At 37.4% G+C, this 22,918-nt stretch overlaps 1 protein-coding gene across 1 annotated transcript; it reads right to left on the reverse strand.

Annotated features, from left to right (window-relative positions):
* Positions 1 to 413: 413 nt before the first annotated feature.
* On the reverse strand, positions 414 to 22,918 carry si:ch1073-15f19.2 (T-cell surface protein tactile). The gene is made up of 9 exons (XM_007247265.4): positions 22,811 to 22,918; positions 20,144 to 20,497; positions 16,513 to 16,631; positions 14,970 to 15,099; positions 13,230 to 13,345; positions 10,475 to 10,631; positions 5,526 to 5,996; positions 1,517 to 1,619; positions 414 to 1,410 (listed from the first exon to the last, which is right to left on the reverse strand). The coding sequence occupies exons 1-9, from the start codon at positions 22,869 to 22,871 to the stop codon at positions 1,314 to 1,316; spliced, it is 1,608 nt and encodes a 535-aa protein (XP_007247327.3). The 5' UTR covers positions 22,872 to 22,918; the 3' UTR covers positions 414 to 1,313.

Raw genomic sequence — 22,918 nt, forward strand, 5'->3', positions numbered from 1 at the left:
GACTGCACACAATATCTATTTCTTACAAAATGAGAAACTATACTGATTTTGTCTGACCACAAAGCACTTAAATATGACATATTCTTAATTCCGACTTCACAAGTAAAAATTTGATCTTCATACTAGCACATGAAGGGCAGTATTTACAGGACTACATGAAACTTAGGCCTACCTGAGCATTATAAAAAGCAATCTTCTTCAAAGGGTTAAAAAAGATTGTTGTTGGGTATTTTATGGTAAAGCATGAGGATAAGATACTATATTAAAGTGCTAAAATTAAAAACACTGGAAATCCTCTTTCCATTTTGTTGCTCATTTGACCTTTTATACACTGTTTGGCCAAATGTTAAAACCAGACAGTGTGTGGGAGGAGTGCTCAGGCTTTCAGGGGGTGAAATGGAGTGCATGTATGATCATGATTTAGAAACATTTATTAGTTATTTTATTCAAAAAAAAAAAAAAAATGCATAAACAAGTATTTATTATGTACAAAACCAAAGGTGTCAAGGTATTAAGAGTCAGTTTAAAATACTCCTGTCAAAAAATATATATAATAGAAAAAAGGTAATTTAGAACCACAATACATGAGCATATAGTGCACTCAAATGTATACAATTTTTTGTCATTCAGGGGTGTCCAAACTACGGCCCGCGGGCCATTTGCGGCCCGTTTCCTTTTTTGGAGCGGCCCGCGAGGTATTTTAGAAATAGAATGAAAGTTGGCCCGCTGTTAAGCAGGTTTTATAAGTTTGAACGCTAGGTGTCAGAAATGGGTCAAAGAGTCTAAAAGAGGAGAGGGTGCGCATTTCTAGCGCAGAAAAACGGGCCAAAGAGTCTAAAAGTTGCCGTAATTAAGGAGTTTAATATTAAGAGACATCATGAAATTAAACATCAATTTGAAAAATCTTAGTTTACACAACACTGTCAAAGATAAAGATAGTAAGTCAAGTAAAATGGTGTGTAAATGAAATAAACAGAAAAAAAGTATTATTTAAAGTGGTATATTTCATTATTTGTTTTATTACAGAGTCTGTGGCCCGTGACTTCAAATATATTTCTCCTTCCTGCCCCCAACAAAAAAAGTTTGGACACCCCTGGTGTAAATGTAAGAAGTAGAGGTAAAAAGTCAACAAAACATTTTTAAATATATAAGTATTTGTACTTAATTACTTAATAATTGGACACCTCTGGTACTAAAATAAAAAAGCACAAATAAGGGCTGTATAAAAATAAACTTTTTTTCTGACAATGGAAAGTAACACTTTCAGAAAATCCTCTCCGTATGCAGTTGCTCTGTTTTGATGGACGATGTCGTCATACTAAGATGTCAGTCACAGGTATGTCCTGACTTCTCACTGATGTGTACTTCACTGGAGGAGGAGGAGGCTTGAATGGTGGAGGCATATCCATTCTGAGAGAGAAAGAAAGACACAAAGACAGAACGACGGAAAGAGGTTTAGAGACCAAAGGAAAAGACTGACAGAGATGACGCACATGCCCTTTGATGTGTCTCTCACCTTTTTTGGATGCGGTACCTCCTGTAAAGAAAGCCAATCAGCACCAACAACAGAAGGATGGGGATGAGAACGAACACCACCACCATACTGCCACTTTTCTCTACTGCAAAACAAAGTGAGAATAATTAGTAATTAAGGATTACTGAATGGCTAATGAAGAAAGAAAACACGAACCCATGTTCATGTTCAAAACACACCTCTGCTGTATTTCTCGCACTATAACTTGATATATAAATAATATCAATAAGTGTCTGTTTTCTGGTCTATTTTCATACACAAGGCACACTGAATTTTGAAGTGCATTTTAAGGAACTTCTAATTAAGCAGGCCTTGTCGCTGGGTGGTTGTACTAAGTTAAGTAAAGCTAAGCCAAGTAAACAAAACTGTAATAAAAAAGCTTTCTTTTAAAGTCTTGGAAACTGCTTATTTGTTTGAGTAAAGCGCTTCAGTTTGTTACAGTAAGCTTAGATTCCTGCATTTCTCCAGCACTAGAGTTTGATCATTCGCATTAGTGGCAAACCGCTAAGCTACACTGAGCTAGATAGAGCTACACTGAGGAGCCCTGAGTGTTCCAGTAAGCCTGGTTGATATTAGTGATTATCGGTTTGTCCCATGTATCTTGTTTTAACACGGTAAATGCGCAAGCTACAGGCCAATAATACTCACTTCTGAATACAGGTCAATTATAACTTACCTCTGAAATGGGAAATAGCATTTAACAGCTAATGCTAATGCTACTCCAGCCCCGGTGCTAAACTAAACTGAAACTAAACTGACTGGTAAAACTAATACATAATCAAGCACCGGATTAAAAGGCGCACTGATGATTTTTGGGAAAATTTAAGGATTTTAACTGCGCCTTATTGTGCGAAAAATAAGGTACGTTTATGCAATACATGTAAAAAAACACACTTAAAAAAACAAGTGCTATAAGCCTTAGCTGAGGTTTTATATAAGGTCCTGCCGACAGTTTTAACCCTTTTTTGTCTGATTTACTCAAGTTACAATATTATGACTCTTTTTCAGCTTTACTGACCATATAGGAGCACTTTGTAGTTCTATAATTACAGACTGTAGTCCTGTAATATTTTTCTCAGCATACTTTTTCATTATCCTTTCACCCTGTTCTTCAGTGGTCAGGACCACACTGAACCACCACAGAGCGTATGCTATTTAGGTGGTGGGTCATTCTCAGCACTGCAGTGATCAATAGAAAGCCATCATGATAAAAGTGGAACAAAGGTTTAAACCTTGTGTCATGATATTTATATAGTAAAATAAGTAGTTAAAAGCAGAATTATTGTTTTGTCTAATATGTGGTATCTAATAAGTTTTTGTAGCTTTACTCAACATTTGAGTAATCTATTATGCTTATTATAGGAAAGCACAGGGGCGCCCTCTGGGGGTGAAAGTTAGGACCATTCTAAGGGCCTGTGATTGACAAGGGTCCTAAAAATGTATTAGAACATCTTTTATTTAATAATAAACAAAACACTTAGATCATTCTTAAAATACTTTATATATAATGTTAAAATATAATAATTTATATTTCTTGTTTGGCAAAAAGCTAATAATTAGAGCCTATATGAATTGCCTCAGCAGCCCTGCATCCACATCACATCCCCACATCACACTTCCAGCTGAAGAAGATGAGCAGCACGGTGTTCAATCACTTGTCAGTTGACATATATGTAGAGGCTCAGTGGAAATTTCTATTGTTATTATTGTTAATTACCTGTACAAATAAATTCATTACAGTAACAAGAATTAAAAAATAAATTTCCACACCCTAACTCAAAAAAGTATAGATTTTGCATTTTATGCTGGTCTGTCATTGTTGTTGCTGGTCTGGTGTTGGTTAAACTGGTCACCCTCAGTATTTTCTTTCCCATTTTACATATTTTGGTATTTTTATTTTATCATATTTTCTCTTTATTTTGATAGGTCAAATACCTAACCCACTTATTAGGACTACCTATATGCCTATACTCTATTTTAGCAATCTGTAGGCACCATGCAGCAGGGGGTGTCAGTGTGTCTTTGCTATCATAACGAGGTAAAGGTCAAGTAAGGTAAAATACATTTTTGTGCAGCTGAAAACGTGCAAAAGGCATGTACTATTTTTTTGTAATTAATTATGGGTGTGTTTTGGGTGTAATGTGCAATTAACCAATCAGTGTGTCACTAGCCATTCTACTTAGCAACTGTAAGCTGTTAACCAATAATGAATAAAAATCACTACTTTTTAAAAAAAAAAACATTTTTAACATTTTTTTTAACAATATAGTTTTTACAAGACTAAAATAAGAAAATTCAGTTCATTTTTTTTGGAAAGGCTCTGGCAGTTTACTGCAAAATTTTGCACAGTGGATTTTGTACCATTTCTGGTTATTGACTGGATTTAAGAAGCTTACATGGCAAAAATAAGGGGGCTGTTCTAAAACTTTTGACAGGTAAGTGTATATTGGGGTGAATTTATGGTAAAAAAGACTTTAATGGGACAAATAGCCATACAAATGATTAATATCTCAAATAAATAATATATAATAATATATATATTTTTTTGCTCTCTCAACTATGGCTCAGCAAAAAAAAATCACCCAATACATTAAACCTGGTATAGATTAACTGTGTATCATTTAAATTTATGTCCCTTAATTTACCATTATTAAAGTAAGCACAAGGGCCAAGTAAGCTCTTACAGTGTTCATTTTGACAGGTGATTTTGATTTAGTTTCAATCTTAGTCTTTTGACTGAAATGTATAATAGTTTTAGTCACATTTAAGTTATTTGGTTATTATTAGTTTTAGCGTAGTTTTTAGTTGACGAAAACAAACAACATTTTAGTCTAGTTTTAGTCTGTACATTTGCACTCCTGGACACTACACTACGCACCTAACTTAAATACAATACATGCACAGATTTATGTCATATCTGCTGATATCTGTTATCTCCTATACTTAATTTAATTTATTCTGTTACTGCACTACCACATATCTACGACTGATTACTCCCACACCGTATATTTGTGTATATATTTATCTCTTTTTAGAATTTTATAGTCTTATATTTCTTACTTTGCTCTCTTATTATACTACCCCTATTGTTTGTGTCTACTGTGTTGTGCTATTGGCTGCTAAATTTCCTTCGGGTCAATAAAGTATCTATCTATCTATCTATCTATCTATCTATCTATCTATCTATCTATCTATCTATCTATCTATCTATCTATCTATCTATCTGTCTGTCTGTCTGTCTGTCTGTCTGTCTATCTAATGAATTTTAGTCATATAAAAAGTATGTATTACGTATGTTTATTATTTTTCTAATTTTTAGATTATTTATTGTTAATGTTTGTTAAAATAATATCCTTTAAGTTCTGTTGCATTTAAATAATGCTAACATTATTTTTTTTTTTTTTTCAAAACAACTGACCTGTAAAGATGGTGGAACAAATAAAGCCAAGTTTCAGGTTTTGTTCCGAATTCAGCACCCCCGCCAGGAAAAGCACCACATACACCGTCTTCTTGGCTTAAACTTTACTTAGAAAATGAAAACACCCAAGATACTGTTTTAAATTACGCTGACTTGTAAAAAAAAATAATGAAAAATAATCATGTCACCTGCAGCCTCTCCTGTGAGAGGACGTCATAAGGACGCTGTGTGGAGTGTTCCGTTCACTGCTCAATAATATCATTTATTACAAATAATTTCCCAATTTGTCAGTCTTTGCCATTTTCGTTTAGTTTTCATTATTCGGCGAAAAGTGTAATACATTTCGTCATAGTTTTCGTTTTCAAGTATTGATTTTTTTTTTTGGTTTGTTTGTTTTAGTCTCATTTTCCTCATAGGTTGTCAACGAAGATATAGTTATAGATATAGATTATAGTTATAGTTATAGATTTTAGGGTTTTTTTTAACGAAATTAACACTGAACTCTTACAGTTTAAGTGTTTAAAACATAACTGACTGAAATGAAGAGGGGAGAAGAGGTAAACAGTACTTTACCTTCCATAGTTTTCTCTGTGATCATAGTGGAAGTAGTTGTGAAGCTGTTTGTACTGGTAATTGGTTGAGCACTGGTGAACTGTTCTCTGGTAGACCTCAGGCTGGATGTAGTATTGTGCCACTGACAGCAGCCCTCAGACAGTGTGCTCCCCTCAGCTGAAGTGTTCAGAGAGATGCTCCAGGTGGCGTTGCTCTTCACAGTATTGTTTGAACGTGCTCTGGTGAAGTTTGCAGGAGCTCTGGTGATTTTTGCCTGAGCTGAGGTGATGTTTGCTTGTAATGTGCTGATGTCTCCAGCAGATGGCGCAGTGGTGTTGTAATACAGGCTGTTCTCTGTGGTGGTGGTGGTGGTGCTGCTGATATGGCTTGGTTGTGTCACTGTTGTTATAGTTCCAGGTCCAGCTGTTGTGAGAGTTGTGGCATTCGTGATCTGCCACGTTGTTTCCGTTTCAATAGTGCTGCTTAGTTGGTCTTCATTTTGATGGACAGACAGATACAAAGTAAAAGAGAACATATGAGAGAGAACACGCATTAATATCTTATCAACAGCACAAATATCTGACGTAAAAATGTCTAAGTGAACTTTTAGACATGCCAAAATCGTTGTGATCGTTGGTCATTAATAACAAGGTATACAGTTATATGTAGGCAAGCTTGTAAGCTATTTTTTAATGGTTAATAAATAGTCCCAGGATTGTTTGCTCCAAATTATATAATATAATATTGTAATTTTAAAAGAATTTTATGCCACTAATACATACAAATTTCCCCGGTGGCCACATAAATTAATAAATGATTACTATTAATTTTATCTTTTAAAAAGTACTGACCTTTTGATAGTGATCATATGAATCATGAGGATGAATGGCTCCCTTATTCTGATATCAGAATAAAAAAAATTGCATAGAACCACCCAACTATGGCTATAGGTAAAGGAAAGTCACATATTAAGTGCTGTGTTGTTTGCTGCAAAGAACAACACAAATCAAGGCAGCAGCATTAGCCAGCAGACTTCGTCTGAGGGAGGGATCTGTACCTACTGTCCGTGGCAAGTCAGCAGAGGAGGGAGATGTTTGAAGTTTCAAATATCGAGTTTTGCATTTCTATCGTAGTTAAGCCTGAAGTTGCTTGTTTGTGTTTTGCCATTTAGCCTTGCACCTGACCCTTTTAGTGGAACTAAAAAGAGATGGTGATGGTAACAACCATAGACTGTATATAGCTGGACAGAGCATCGTCTCTCAAAAGTGAAGCCACCACAGGTCGGGCGCCCCCTGCTGTTCGGTTTCAGAAAGCTGTGTAACTCCACCCATCCCCATAGGTTTCAATGGCAAAACAGACAACTTTCAATCACGTTTTTTTCTAATATACTGTGATTCTACCTCCATTATTTAAATGCAGCAGCTAGTGTAACCTCTGCTTATATTGTCAAATTTTTATATCCCAACAGAATTCGTTTTTTAGAAGGTTATTCAGCTCTATTAAAAAAAGGTGTGGTTATTGTAAAAGGGCTTGTTATGGGCGGGACCAATAACAGACCGTCAGCTCCGCCCCGCCCTGCTCTGCAGCCTGTGACCTCGAGGCAGCCCTCAGGGGCGGGGTTATTTAAATGAGTAGGCTGTCTCAACACAGTTTTTCTCCCTCCTCTGGTCTCTACTGCGCAGACTCGGGTATCAGGATCGGCAACATGGAGGAAGATTTTGGCTTCATTTTCATTGAATGAATGGGAACGGAGACACGGCGTCCATCTTTTTTTACAGTCTCTGGTAACAACAAATAAGTTGATTTAAAAAGTTGACTAACCATTCAGAAACAGCTTACTTGCCAATTCAGGGTCGAACACATAAGGTTGGATAGTGCCCTTGTTTACTGTAATTTTTTCACTTGTGGTAAACCCTTACCATAAACATGGGATGGGTGGGGCGTGTCCAGCAAAAGATTATTTGCATAAAAGTGACCCTCTCTAAAATCTAAACTTACCATAAATTGAGTCCTTCAATGGCTCATTCTGAAAGGGACTGCAATTGGCAAGAATAGAGTTGGTGAGATATTTTTTATGTGAGAGCGATTTTGTGCAAAGAACTTCATGAACATGTTTTGTACAGCTCATAGACCTATTCTAACTTGTGTAAAAAACAAATATATGTCCCCTTTAAGGTGACAGAGGTTGATTATTTCGAATAGCAGATAATTGTCTCTAATTGTTTTCAACCAGAAGGTTGGTTTGATTGATGGACAGGTTTGCTGTCATTTTGTAATTGACATTAACAGCATATGAATATTTATTAATCCTGAGAGTTAGAGACTATGTGCTGATGCACACTTTGTGTTAGCTAACCCGTAGCCCTGTAGTGTTTTTGCTGCTCCCAACATGAATTAACGAATGAGCAACACTTTCCTGAGTTGAAGTGGGTGTGTTGGAGCAGATAACAATCAAAAGTTTAGGTCATACTCTTAACCTATCACTGACTCTGGTGTGTGTAAAGCCCCAGAAGCACCACTCTGCATAAAACTCTCCACTAATATGTCAGTTTTTCAATTGAGTTGAGAACAATTTACCACCCAAATAATATCTGGCCAGTGGTCAACCTGTGGAGGTCATTTTTCCACTGATGTGTCTGATTACTGTGGGTTATGTGTATGTGTGTGTGTGTGTGGATTGCTTTTGATGACTTCACATTTGGTGTGCCAAGGCCCAATCCCATTTCTCTACTCCTACCGCTTGTTTTTTGAGTGTAACTCTTCCTCTTGGAACAGAGTTTACAAAGGGAAGGGGTGAAATACTCCCCTTAGAATTGGAACAACCCTTCAAGAACACAAGAACACATGCTGAAGTTCAGCAACCTAGCTGCTGGTTAACTAGTTAACTTTAGGGTATTGTATATCTTCAGGAAGGGGGCAGGTAATGCTGAAGGTAAATATTATTGTCCATTCCTCAATTCCTCTGTGTTTTAGAGCTGAAATTAATTTTTACTTAAATTTATCTGCAGCCTCTCCCATCTGTTGCTCTATTTACTGTGAAACTGGAATGTTAGCTAGCTAGCTAGCTAATGAGAGGAAGTATTAGCTTTTTTGTATGTTTGTTATAATGAAAATGGCTATAAAACATTGAAACTACACATTAAACAGTGGTGGTGTCTTCATTAGGGCGATTGTGTGACGCCCCACCAAAAGGCGAGAAGGGGAAAAAAGTTTCCACACATTCAACCAGTGTTACACTAGCTGTGACTGTTCTGGACATCCAGTCCTGCCTCTGAGGATCTTAGACCAATCAGCAGCGAGTTGCACTCCCCATAGTACCGCTTCTTTTAGATTGCTCTCATTGACTCTAATGTTAACTGTGTTTTTCTCAGAGTTTCAGGCCCTGCAATGCAATCCCAGCTGGTCAAACGCAACCTGAGCAAGGATTCCAGAACCATTTAGGTTTCCTATGTATAAAAGTTTACTGGTTCTGTGCCATACTGCTCCACACCAGAGTTACACATGCTAAGTTTTTTTTTATTCCACATAAATCAGGAGCAGCAATTGTCTCATAATAACTAAGAGAGAGTCGCTGCTGTTAGAAGTGTCCGATCTTATGTTCCTGTCCTGATTTCACAGTTAGCCAATTAGCATTGCACTGCTAACCTGTCTACGGGTCTGACCCCCTTTCATACAGTGGTATAACTCAAGATCCATGACTGAATGCCCTGGCCATGCTTTACATGCAAAGGAAACTAATTAAATGGGAATTAATCACTTTGCTTCTTTAAAAGACCGATGAGTCAAATTATATTACAAGTGAGAGGTGAAGTTTTCAAATTGTGATTGCATTTATTGCAATCTTCTTCAACTGTTTAATTGTACATATTCTATTTATTAAGCATCAGCCCTGATGACAATATTGGTTCTGTTTTTTGCTGCACCTAAAATAAAACACTGTCGGATAAAATACCGCTATGTAGAACAGAACTGCCAAAGAGGCAGATGCAGCTCGCTAGCTAATGCTAGTCAGTTTGCTTCACAAGCTAACACTCTGGAGTAATGGTAGCTTAGTTCTGTGGAGTCAAAGGCTCATCTCACTCTGTGAGAACAGCACTTTATCTGAGGAGCTCCTGCTGCTGTTCCTCACCGTATGAGTGTTTTTATCTATATACAGTATAGAAAAACAACAGCAAACTGCAATTATTCACTCAGGAAACAATCCACAGCTCTAAGAAAAGTTCCTCTCGTCCCCCAGACAAGCCCAGAATCGGTCCTGGGTACAGAATCTGTTATTCTTTAGAGTTTAGTGATGAAACTCTAAAACAGGTGCAAAAAAACTTTAAGAGCAGTCACCATAAAATCATATCAACATAATATTTGCTCCCCCCGAGACATTTGGCAGGCACAACTTTGACATTAAATTATGGTAATATAGTGGTTATTGTTTCAAATTTCAAATTTTGTTTATCTGTTTAAAGGGTAGTGTAGCTCTAACACTTCCCCCTACCCCTTCAGCCTAAGAATCAGGATACCCTACCTTTAGGCTTGAAAACGCAAAACACAGGGGTAGGGCCAAAGGAGAAAAGCCAAGGGGTGAAATGGAATTGGGACAAAGTTACCATTAAAACAATTGTTTATCTGAGTTAAGCTGGTTTTAGCATGTGATGTTGAATGTTATAGTACATCTATCTCTTCGCTTCACCTAAGAGGCTTGTAAAAGATTTGAGCTGAGGTTGTTAACCTCACGCCTCTGCATCAGAGACAGGATGTGTATAAAGTTTACGTCTCTGCTTCTGGTGTAGAACAGACCACACTGAGGTCAGACGAGCTTGCAGATACTGCTGACCTAGAATGCAGCATACAGACAATCAGATGAGTTTGGTGATGACAGGGATTTTTGGTAGGGCGAAAGATCTATTTTTCTATATCAGAGTTCTGTGACTCATTATAGATTCACTCGATGAGTCCACTGAGCTTTTCACACTCACCCGCATCCGTCCTGTTGAGCACAGTCACTACAAAATCCCTCTGCCTCTGGAGACGACTATGGTTTCTTGCGTAGATGATCACAGAGTACGTCCCGGCCTGCTCAGGAGTGACTGACCACAAGCTGATAGTGGTGTTTTGGGACACTGTCTTATTCCCCTGTGGATGAAAAATGCAGTAGGGTAAGAGCATGTGAAACTGCAGAAGATCCACAGACTGACCTTTTCAAGTTTGCTCAATATTTGACTATTTTTCACTCTATTGCCAAAAGTATTCGATTACATGTACAAATCATTGAACTTCTTCCATGGCCACAGGTGTATAAAACCAAGTGTAGAAAATACATGTCTAATAACATTGAAATATTGTCTTATATTTACCCAATTTCTGTGTGAATGTTTATGTCACGTGTGTTACATGACTCACTGGAGCCATTTTGGTTAATAAGTAAGTCTATTTCGGAAAATACACAGGATAATTCAGCGCTTCGGTTTCTGAATCAGTTTCTCTGATTTTGCTATTTATAAGTACATGTTTGAGCAAAATGAACATTGTTGTTCTATAAACTCTTACATTTCTCCCAAATTCCAAATAAAAATATTGTCATTTATTTGCAGAAAATGAGAAATGGCTGAAATAGCCAAAAAAATACAGAGCTTTCAGACCTCAAATAATGCAAAGAAAACAAAAAGTTCATATTCATAAAGTTTTAAGAGTTCAGAAATCAATATTTGGTGGAATAATCCTGTTTTTTTAATCACAGTTTTCATGCATCTTGGCATCATGTTCTCCTCCACCAGTCTTACACACTGCTTTTGGATAACTTTATGCTGCTTTACTCCTGATGCAAAAATTCAAGCAGTTCAGCTTGGTTTAATGGTTGTAATCATCCATCTTCCTCTTGTTTATATTCCAGAGGTTTTCAATTCAAGATCAAAGAAACTCTCATTTTTAAGTCTCTTATTTTTGTCCAGAGCTGTATATAACATAATATTTGTACAAAAATGTAAATGTGAGGGGTGTACTCACTTTTGTGAAATACTGTTTCTACACAAAGTGTTGTCTATGTAGTCAGCATTTAATTTCTATGTATACACAAAGAATATTGAAGAATAACAATAAAACCACTTGGCTCGACGTAAAGGAGGTGTTTAAACAGCAGCGCAGCAAACAAGCTTGAGACAAAACAGAAAATTCTGTAGGGAAGAGACACTGAATCTTAATTAATTAAGCTTTTTATCCCCAAAACGTTTGACAAGAGCAGAATTCTACTGTGATTTAGAAAGAGACGTTGTGGAATAATAACACGAGCACAGCATATTTTCGCACATCGACTTCTTACACTGGTACATCTGGTGCTGGAGAGTTCAAATAGTGCTCAGTCTAGCTGCTGTGTCTGCTGCTTTTGTTAAGAGAAGCCTCTCAATGACATGTCTATTGAGACCCTACCACAAATGTATGCCTGGTTTTAAGAGGCTGAGAACAATCCATGCAAAATTCTATTTTTTCATATAATTGCATATTGCTGCATTCACATAAAAAGACTTTTAAAGCTCACCTTCCGCGAAAATCCGATTTTTCTTGTTTTTTGTGGAATACAGTAGGTCTCTCCGAGTTGAATGTGTACACCTGCACATTAAACTGTTTTGCAGCCCCCATTGTCTGCAGGAGCTAAGCAAAGAAATCCCCCCTCCCCCCCTCCGAAAAACGGGTGAATTTTGAATTATCTTTCTGCCTACGTAGGCAGAAACTCACAGACCAGCCCACCTTGGCTCGAGAAACTCCCAGAGGCGGAGCTGAAGCGACGCAACATCACCGCTCATCAGTTAGGAGGTGGGAGGCAGTGAGCGGCAGAGCGGTGGAGGGGCGTCGCAGTGTTCCTAGCCAATCAGAGGAGAGATATTTGCATGCTGTTTGCATGTATGAATATTCATGAGCAAAGCTGGAATCCAGTCATTTTGGACACACCCCTAAAACAGTCCATTAAAAAAGAGCTATACAGAGACACCTGAGCACTTTTTTTTTTACAAAAACGGCTCACATGTCATTCATTCATACTAGAGACCACAACTAGACATTTTAAAATGAAAGAAAAAACGACGGAAGGTGAGCTTTAAGGGAAGGAAATGTAAAAAGATTTTACACTGACATGCCAGAAATAATGGAATGTATGTACGGGCAGTATGCAAATTGATTGTGAAATGTTACCTCAGGGAATCGCCTGGGAACGGCCCCAGCTATACAAGTTGTGAGGTGTTATCTTGTGAGTGAGGTTAAACACTGGATAGCATGCTCATAGCAAAGCAACGTGAATTGCCAAGTTAAATTCATCAAAGAAAGGCATTAACACCCACAGTTGACAGCGAAGTGGGTGATGATGATCGTGACCTGTGGCATCTGGCTACAACTGTCCATTAAAACAAACAAGCAAATAAATCTGGCACAATCAATACAGTCAGCCCCACAATGAATTGACCTTCCAATCTAGCTTCCAATCCATGGAAAAAGTCATGGGACACCATACTAATTCCTCTCCTGTGACATCTGGCATGTCTGATACTTCCATTTGTCTAATGAACCTGAACCTGAACTTTTTGAGGCAATGTAAAGAACCAATTAATTAGGAAGGTGGTGTTAATGTTATGACTAAACTGTGTGTACATACTGTATAAATTAGCTATAATTCAGTTTTATATAATGACAAAATATGTAAACATTAATTAGAAAGAAGAATATTTCTTTACAGGTGTGTATTACCTTCCTCCAGGTGTAACTCAAGGGTCTTGAAGACGTTGTCTCACAAGTTATTGTCAGATTGGTGCCCGTCTCCACTTCTAACTGTGTGCTGGAGTTACACTTAATGCTGTCAATATCTGTAGGAGAAAATTGATTTTTTTATTATATAACAATTATTTTTGCTTTTTTAATTTCAGATAATCCAGTGTTACAGTATACGATTTCAGCCCCAATGTTAGCCCAGAGGGGTGGTTATATTGCGGCGCTATTTGTTGATGGGGACGGGGGTTGTGGCACTATTTGTTGATGTGGGGGTATTGCAGTGCTATTTGTTGATGGGGGAGATTGTGGCACTATTTGTTGATGAGGAGGGTATAGCAGTGCTATTTGTTGACGGGGGAGATCGTGGCACTATTTGTTGATGAGGGGGATATTGCAGTGCTATTTGTTGATGGGGGAGATTGTGGCACTATTTGTTGACGGAGGAGATCGTGGCACTATTTGTTGATGAGGGGGTATTGCAGTGCTATTTGTTGACGGGGGAGATCGTGGCACTATTTGTTGACGGGGGAGATCGTGGCACTATTTGTTGATGAGTGGGGTATCGCAGTGCTATTTGTTGATGGAGGAGATCGTGGCACTTTTTGTTGATGAGGGGGTATTGCAGTGCTATTTGTTGACGGGGGAGATCGTGGCACTATTTGTTGACGGGGGAGATCGTGGCACTATTTGTTGATGAGGGGGGTATCTCAGTGCTATTTGTTGTCGGGGAAGATTGTGGCACTATTTGTTTATGGGGGAGATTGTGGCACTATTTGTTTATGGGGGAGATTGTGGCACTATTTGTTGATGGAGGAGATCGTGGCACTTTTTGTTGATGAGGGGGTATTGCAGTGCTATTTGTTGACGGGGGAGATCGTGGCACTATTTGTTGACGGGGGAGATCGTGGCACTATTTGTTGATGAGGGGGGTATCTCAGTGCTATTTGTTGACGGGGGAGATTGTGGCACTATTTGTTGACGCGGGAGATCGTGGCACTATTTGTTGATGAGGGGGGTATCTCAGTGCTATTTGTTGTCGGGGAAGATTGTGGCACTATTTGTTGTTGGGGGAGATTGTGGCACTATTTGTTTATGGGGGAGATTGTGGCACTATTTGTTGACGGGGGAGATTGTGGCACTATTTGTTGTCGGGGGAGATTGTGGCACTATTTGTTTATGGTGGAGATTGTGGCACTATTTGTTTATGGGGGAGATTGTGGCACTATTTGTTGATGGCAGGCGATCAAAGCACTATTTTTTGACAGGGGGGATTGTGGCACTATTTGTTGGTGGGGCTGAGTCTGTGTTTGTTGGCTCTAGACAGATTTCTGGTCAGTCAACAGTTGACAGTGGTAGAGCGAATCGAGGAGTATCAAGCGTTTAATTTTTTCAACCTGACTCTGATGCGAATGCGAATTGTCAACAGCCAATGGAAATTGAACACGAAAGGTAAAAACGAGCAGTAGTTTTTCTTTATCTGATTGCCATGTTTAATTTTAATGCTAATTAAAGCACTAACCACTGTACAAAGCTGAAGCTGAATTCTTATTAGAATGTATGTATGTTATTGGAATGTAAAATTATTTAACTCAGTGGAGATATCCCCTCTGTTATAATCTGCTGTCAGTTTACAAGTCATGTAGTGTACCAAAAGCTGTATATGATTTTAAAGCCTGAATAAACAGGCGTTTCTGGATTCACTGGCAGTGTTACACTCACAGTCCACGGTCATTCGGAGATTAGCTTGGAGGCTTTGTTGGTTTGAGGGCTGACAAATCAGGTCACCGCTGTGACGAGTGACGCTCTGTATTGTGAAATGTCCACTCTTGCTTTCCAGTAGCAAACCATTCTGTAGTAAGAAAAAGGAACTGGGTAGAATAAGAATGATCTCATATTTATGTAGAAGACAATGAAAAAAAATACAGCGCTAAAAAGAGTTCTTTGGAAAAATGATTTAGAGCTGTGGTTCTCAAAAAGTTTAGACTGTGTACATCCCATAATCAAGACATCCACACACCCTTAAAGACAGTAGGCCAGGGGTGGTCTCCACACATCAAACTTCCATGCCAATGGTTCTCCACCAGTTGCTTGAGACATAATACCTAACTGGACGCGATTAGTTTCTCAGGGGGACGTCTGTGAAAAACACACACTTCTACTCAGTAATAAAACTCTTTCATCCCGACTGCAGTTGAAAAAGCAGGAGGACCAGTGAGTTTTTTGGCTTTCCCGGTCACATGACATCACGTTCTGTAGCTCCTCCATTTCCACTCGCTGTTGTGTTTATATGAACCTTTGTGGAAGCGCGTGCCCGAAGTGTAATTACGGCGCGCGGCTGTGGACAAATAGCTATTTTATTAAACTCAAGGTGACAAAACTCAAAATATCCGTCTGGACGGGACTAAAATTACCGGAGAACCACGGAGTTCAGTAAAAACAGTAGGTAATTCAGTCTGTAATTTTTTTCTTAGAGGACATCTGAGAAATACACATACATGTTCGTTCCGGATGGGAATAATATCACAAAGAACCCCCCCATAAAAGAGAAAATTAACACAGAACCTACTGAAAAATGAATCCTGTCTGAAGTTTCGTCACCCTGTGTTTAATAAAATAGCTATTTGTCCACTGCCACACACCGTAATTACACTTTGGGTGCGCATTTCAAAGGAGATCCATGTAAACACAATTGTGAGTGGAAAAGGAGGAGCTACTGAACGCAATGTCATGTGACCGAGAAAGCCAAAAAACTCACTGGTCCTCCTGTTTTTTCAATTGCAGTCCGGATGCAGGAGTTTTATCCCTGAGTAGAAGTGTGAAAATTTTTCACAGACGTCCCCCTGAGAAACTAATCCCGTCTAGATTGAGCTAAAGTCTTCCAATGAAAGTTGACAATGACGAATTGAGAATTTTCTTCATATACCTATACTAGGTAAATTCTAAAAGGAACTTTGAACATCCCCTGCTACACATGTGGTTGCCTGAATAACTCTCCTTTTGTTTTTGACTTATTAGAAACATTTTTCGGTGATCTACCACCTTGGGATGCTTTTTAAACCACCAGTAGTACACATATCACAGTTTGAGCACCACTGCTTTAGAACAGTAGTCTCCAGTACTGGTCCTGGGGTATTAAATATACAGGACAGGTGTACTCCACAATCAGGACTGGAAATTATTTGCATACAACAGCAACACAGGTCCCACAAGGAACCTTTACCATATGTAAATTATATTTTCACTGATGTCTATAACTGTGTACCTGTAGAGATGATAACATGTATCTGTCAGCTGGAGGATTGCTGACACATGTGATGTTCACCTCGTCCCCCTCTTTCAGAGACTCACCTGGGGACACGACCTCTGCTGAGATCCAGGGATCTGGAACAAAAGCAACATGATGTTCGGCTACATCTGAACATATAAACTGTATATTTGTCTATTCTGAAAAATAAATGTTTAGTAACTACTATGGATTATTTAGTTATGTAATATTTAGTTTAGTAACTATTATACCACAGTTAGTTTCCGACCCTGCAATGTGATTGGCTGAGAGGCGTTCTATGACTGCCGTTATCAGCAGGTAACTGCTGATAACTGTAACTGAAGCTCTCCATGTATTACTCTGCCACTTACAGGTAACTTAGCAATGATGCAGCGCTTACAAGCCAAACAGCGCAGCTACAAACAGAGCAGCAATGGAACTATTTTAACTGGCAGAGAGTTTATAACCAAACAGATCATACTGTCTCGTCCTCTTTAACGCAACATTTTTCAATAAACAATAATAATGCACTGCTGTGCCGATCTACGGCACTCAGCCTGCGGCCAATATTTAAGCAATAATACCTGAGATGGAACGCTATAACCTTTAATATTGGCACTGCTGTGCTGTGGTCGTAGATCAAGTGTATTATTGCGATTATCTCACAATTCCATTATTACATTGCATTACCGGCTGATAACAGCACTCATAGAACGCCTCTCAGCCAATCAAATTGCAGAGTCGGAACTAACTGTGGTATAATACATGTTATAGCACTCCCTCTCGTGTATTATTGCTTAGTTATATAATATTCAGTAAGTGTGCTGAAATTGTCACAAATTACTATGAAATAAGTGATTACTATACATTTTTCAGTGTCTACTATGAAATAATCCATAATTACTATAAATGATTTAGTATCTACTATAAAATATACAGATCTATTATGAAATAATCAGATCTACTATGAAATAATCTGTAATTACTATAAATAATTTAGTATCTATTGTGAAATAATTTATAATTACTATAAATTAATCTTTAATTAATATATATATTTTTTAATCTACTATAAAATAATCCTCTCTACTCAGAAATAATCTGTAATTACTATGGAATAATACATAACCTCTATAAAGTAATTTGTAATTAATATCAATTTTCAAAATCCACTATGAATCCATAATTATAAATACTATAAATTATTCAGTATCTGCTATGAAATAATGAAATCTACTATGACACCATGGTACAATATATGTTAATTAGTTGCTGTGAATTATGTATTAGTTGTTATAGATTATTCAGTAGCTGCTATGAATTAGTTAGTAACTACTATAAAATATTCAATAACAACTTATAACTCTTTTGTCAAAAAAAACCAAACATATTCAGTAACCACAAACAAGTATTTATTAACTGCTGTAGATTCAGTAGCTATCATAAAATATTCAGTAATTACTATGGATTATTCAGAAACTGTTACTGCTATCTATTAATTACCAAATAATGTTCTTTTAATCCTTTTTGAAAGACTTTTAATTGTTTAGTAACTACTAAAGGTTAATAAATAACTATAAAAATATTAACGATTAATTAATTATTAATTGCCATGAATTAAATATTTAGTAACTATAAATATTTATTTAGTAAGTAGTAGGAATGATTTACTTTAGTACAATGATTAATAATGTAACTGAAATAAATGATTCAGTAACAACTGTGTTAAAAAAACACATATAAATCCTATATTGTCGATGTCCTATGAAAAACAAACTTTACAAAACAGCAACTTTACAGAACATTCAGGTCATTCTGGAGAATTTCTATTGATATATTCATCAAAAAGTTTAGATTAGGGGTGGGCAATATTATATCGTATACAATATATCGTGACACAGAAATATCATGATATTAAAAATCCATATCGTGATAATAGGGCTGTTCTGTCTTCAAAGTAGTCTATTATTTACTGTGAAGCTTTAAGTGTATTTATTGTATAATTGGTTTAGTTTGCAGTTTATATGCATGCACTAAATATTCTGCAATATTATACTATTATACTATTATACTAATACTATATTCCTGAAATTAATTAATTATTTTTCTGTTTTCCTATATCGCCAAGTATATCGTTATCGCAAAAATACCCTGAAATATCGTGATATTATTTTAGAGCCATATCGCACACCCCTAGTTTAGATACAGTGTAAGGGACAGTTTTTGTGTTCAAATTATGTAGTAAACTAAAAATCAACCAAAAATGATGATAATTGTTTTTTTTTTGTATAGTGATGATGACATGCTTTGTCAGTAATTATGTGTGTGTATTGGAGTGAATAAAGTAAGGAACAGAAGCATGGGACTATATACAGGCTAAAGATCAGTGATGGGAGTAACGGCGTAATCTAACTAATTACTCTGACTGTAACTATAACGCCGTTACCATGTACAGCGATTTTCCTAAAAGAAAGGTAACGGAGCTAACCATGTAAACTGTGATTACATTGTTTCTGGAGCTGTTTCTGCAGATGATGTAACTAATTATTTGTTTTTACTAATTTAGGTTTGCAGGACTTACTGTAAGCTATAATAAAGGAAAATTCAGTTAGCTAACTAGTTTGCTAGAAGCTGGATGTAAAGGATAGCCAGAATTTAGTACAGCACTTTATGTTGGTAGCTCAAAGCAGTTTCTGAACTGATCAGCTAATAAACAATAATTACAACTGAGTTTACCTGTTAAAATCCTTTAGCCCACTGTGGACCATAACTCAAATTATGTAAATCCAGCAGTGTATTAAACACACCGCCACCGCCCGAGCTATTTTTGTTGCCTGCTAGAGGAATATTAAATAAAGATTATTAATTGTGTAGGCCCCTTACAACTGATATTTATGGATATTTGTTTTTAATAATTTGTTCCTTTGTATTATAAAAGGAAACAAGTGAATTGTTTACATTATTACATTGCTACATGAAATCTATTGTTGATGTACTGTTTTGCATACTTTATTGAGGAATGGATTCACTGATGGAATATATCTGGTCCATGTTCTTTAGTAAAAGCTCATTTTGCAGAATTTGTGCACCCTGTGTTAAATTTTAAATCCATTGCATAAAAAAATAACATTAAAGAGTGCATCCCTGACAGAAAAGTGAAGACTTAATATCTAGAAAAGTGTTTTCAGGCTGTATTATAAGGATTACATATGTAGGAATGTCCACAACATTTCAATGTCAGCAAATGTAGGCCTATTAGATTCTGATCATTTAATTGTAGTTTGTAAGTGTTTCACAGGTGGTTATTTTAGATTTCTTGTCAACCTGTCTTAAAATGTAAGGGATACTGAACCTCAGTTGGGCTGGTGGGACGGTTCAAAGCGGGCGGTGGAAAATTTCCCTTATTTTTAAATTCAAAACTTGACAGGTATGCAATAGTAACGCAATAGTTACTTTTACTGGTAACTAGTTACTTTTATTGTGGAGTATCTCAGTTACTAACTCAGTTACTTTTTTGGAGAAGTAACTAGTAACTATAACTAATAACTTTTTCAAAGTAACGTGCCCAACACTGTTAAAGATAAAGATATGCAGAGAAATAAAGTAACAGTAACTGTTGTGTTTTTACCTGTGACTTGCAATACTGTACTGTTTTGGTAGGATCCATAAGGGAAGGTGGTGATATAACAAAAATAGGTTCCACTGTCCTTCTTTGTAACATTGTACAAATGCAGGATGGAGCCATGTAGAATTGTTGAGTTTGTTCTGTTCACCAGCTCCAGGTAGACGGGCACAAAATAATGAGGGCGATACTGAGGACTAAAGACCACAAGTCTTTTACGATTATCTTTAATCTTTACATCCCATTCAATCTGGTTGATGTTCACTTCATGTTTCTCTGCCACGATGCAGGGCAGGCTGACATTCTGGCCCACTACTGCACTCAGAGTTTCCACATGTTCTATTTGAAGACTCCGGGCTCCTGTTGATCAGTTTGAAGAGCATTAATCACTCTGTGCTGCTGCTGGACTGAGTTAACACATCTTGCAGTGCTTCAGGTATTCAAGATACAGTGGCTTGGAAAAGCATTTCTATCCCTTGAGATGTTTCACATTTTGTCACCTTGCAACCACAAACTTATTTTTATTTTATTTTATTTTAAGTGATAAACCAACACAAAGTAGCACATAATTGTGAAGTGAAATGGAAATTATACATTGTTTAAAAAAGTTGTATAAAATAAAAATTCTAAAAAGTGTAATGTGCAAAATGTATGCAGCCCCCTTTACTCTGAACCCCCTAAATGAAAAATTCCAGTGCAGTCAATTGCCTTCATAAGTCACTTACTTATTTAATAGAGTCCAGTAGCTGTGTGTGATTTAGTCTCGGTATAAATACACCTGTTCTCTGAAGGCCTCAGTGCAGAGGCGTGCACACATAGACATCATAGACTCTGCCCTTTATTAACGAAAGTGCCCTTTTGAAACTGAAAGTGCCCTCAACAACTGAATAAGAACTGCATGAACCACTCCCCCCCTCCAGCCCCCCACCCCCCGTGTACAACTGATTAAAACCTGACCCCCAACACCACCCCCCCCCCCCCCCATCGACAACTGATTAAGACCTTTGCGTGCCAACACCCCCACAATCAACAAATGAAGACAACCTGCGCGCAACCACCAAGCCCCCCACCCCCGAGCACTTGCCCCCCAAAGTCAGGGAAGTCAGGGATAAAGTTGTGGAGGTAAAGTTTAAAGCTGGATTAGGTTATAAGAACATACCCCAAGTTTTGAGCATCCCAAAGAGCACTGTTTAATCAATCCATTATCCAAAAATGGAATACTAAAAAGTATTCTACAACTGCAAACCTACCAACTCATGGCCGTCCACCCAAACTGACTGATCGAGCAAGGAGAGCACTGGTCAGAGAAGCAGCCAAGAGGCCCATGGTCACTCCACAGTTCAAAAGGGAGAATCTGTCACCAGGTCAACTAGAAGTCGTGCACTTCACAAACCTGGTCTTTTCAAAAGAGTGGCAAGAAGAAAGCCACTGTTGAAACAAAGACATAAGAAGTGCTGTTTGTAGAGCAAACATGTGGAAGAAGGTGCTGTGGTCAGATCAGAGACCAAAGTTGAACGTTTTGGCCTAAATACAAAGTGACAGTGTGACAGAAAAGTAACACTGCTCATCATTGTGAACACACCATCCCCACTGTGAAACATGGTGGTGGCAGCATCATGCTGTAAGGATGCTGTAGAGATTTTCTTCAGTAGGGACAGGGAAGTTGGTCAGAGATGATGAAAAGATGGGAAATCCTGGAAGAAAACCTGGTGGAGGCTGCAAAAAAAACTTGAGACTGGGAAGGAGATTCCAGAAAATGACTCTAAACATACAGCCAGAGCTACAGTGGAATGTTTTAGACCACAGAATATTCAAATATTCATGTGTTAAAATGGCCCAGTCAAAGTCCTGATCTAAATACCACCAAGTTTCTGTGGCAAGACATGAAAATTGCTGTTCACATACACTCTCCATCCAACCTGGCTGAGCTTGAGCTGTTTTATAAAGAAGAACGAGCAACAATCTTAGTCACTAGATGCGCAAAGCTGGTAGACACAAAACCCCAAAAGACTTGCAGCTTTAATTGCAGTGAAAGGTGGCTCTACAAAGTATTGATATAGGGGCGCTGAATACTTTTGCCCATAAAAGATAAAATATCTTACATCTATGTATCATTTTCATTCCACTTTACAATTATGTGTTATTTTTGTTTTTGTAAGGTGACAAAATGTGAAAAAGTTCAAAGGGGAATGAATCCTTTTGCAAGCCACTGTACATGGATGGAAATTGTATTAATCATAAGGAAAGCTGAGAAAAAAAGTACAAATACACTTTTATAAAGCCTATTTTATATTCTGCACCTCTTTCTAAGTTACATAATCGAGATAATTACAGAAGTTGAACAGTAGACAATAAATTGCAGACAATAATATGCACTTAACAATCACATAGGGGGCTTCTAATTACTTTGCAAACTAATTTAGTTCCGCAGTTGATGCCTGAAAACAAACATTATCTATGCATAACAGAATAGAGATGAGATCGTTAAAGAAAGATACTTTCATCAAGAATTAACAGAAGTCCCTGAGAGAGAAAAAAAAGTTGCTAATGTAATCAAATCACACATCACATTAATTACAGAAAGCATTGATTTCTCAGTCAGTAAAGAAATGAAGAAAACAAATGGATTTATTGAAGCTTTGCAAAAGCAAGAATAATTGAAATCGCACTCACCCTGAACAACACATGTAAAAATCAGAAGAGCGGCAGCTATCTCAGTCACGACAGAGGCCATGTCTGTAGGAGCAGCCGTTCATTTTGCAGGAAGAAATAAAAATGACG

Source organism: Astyanax mexicanus, chromosome 20 (assembly GCF_023375975.1).
Source record: "Astyanax mexicanus isolate ESR-SI-001 chromosome 20, AstMex3_surface, whole genome shotgun sequence".
Lineage (NCBI taxonomy): Eukaryota > Metazoa > Chordata > Actinopteri > Characiformes > Acestrorhamphidae > Astyanax > Astyanax mexicanus.

Bases quoted from the DNA above. Each gene is read 5' to 3' on its own strand.
- si:ch1073-15f19.2 (XM_007247265.4), bottom strand. From the start codon at position 22,871: ATGGCCTCTGTCGTGACTGAGATAGCTGCCGCTCTTCTGATTTTTACA. The intron at 10,632-13,229 runs GTAATACACACC...TTTCATCCACAG, and splicing joins TGAGTTACACCTGGAGGAAG to GGGAATAAGACAGTGTCCCA. The intron at 5,997-10,474 runs GTGAGTGTGAAA...ATCAAAATGAAG, and splicing joins GCTCAACAGGACGGATGCGG to ACCAACTAAGCAGCACTATT.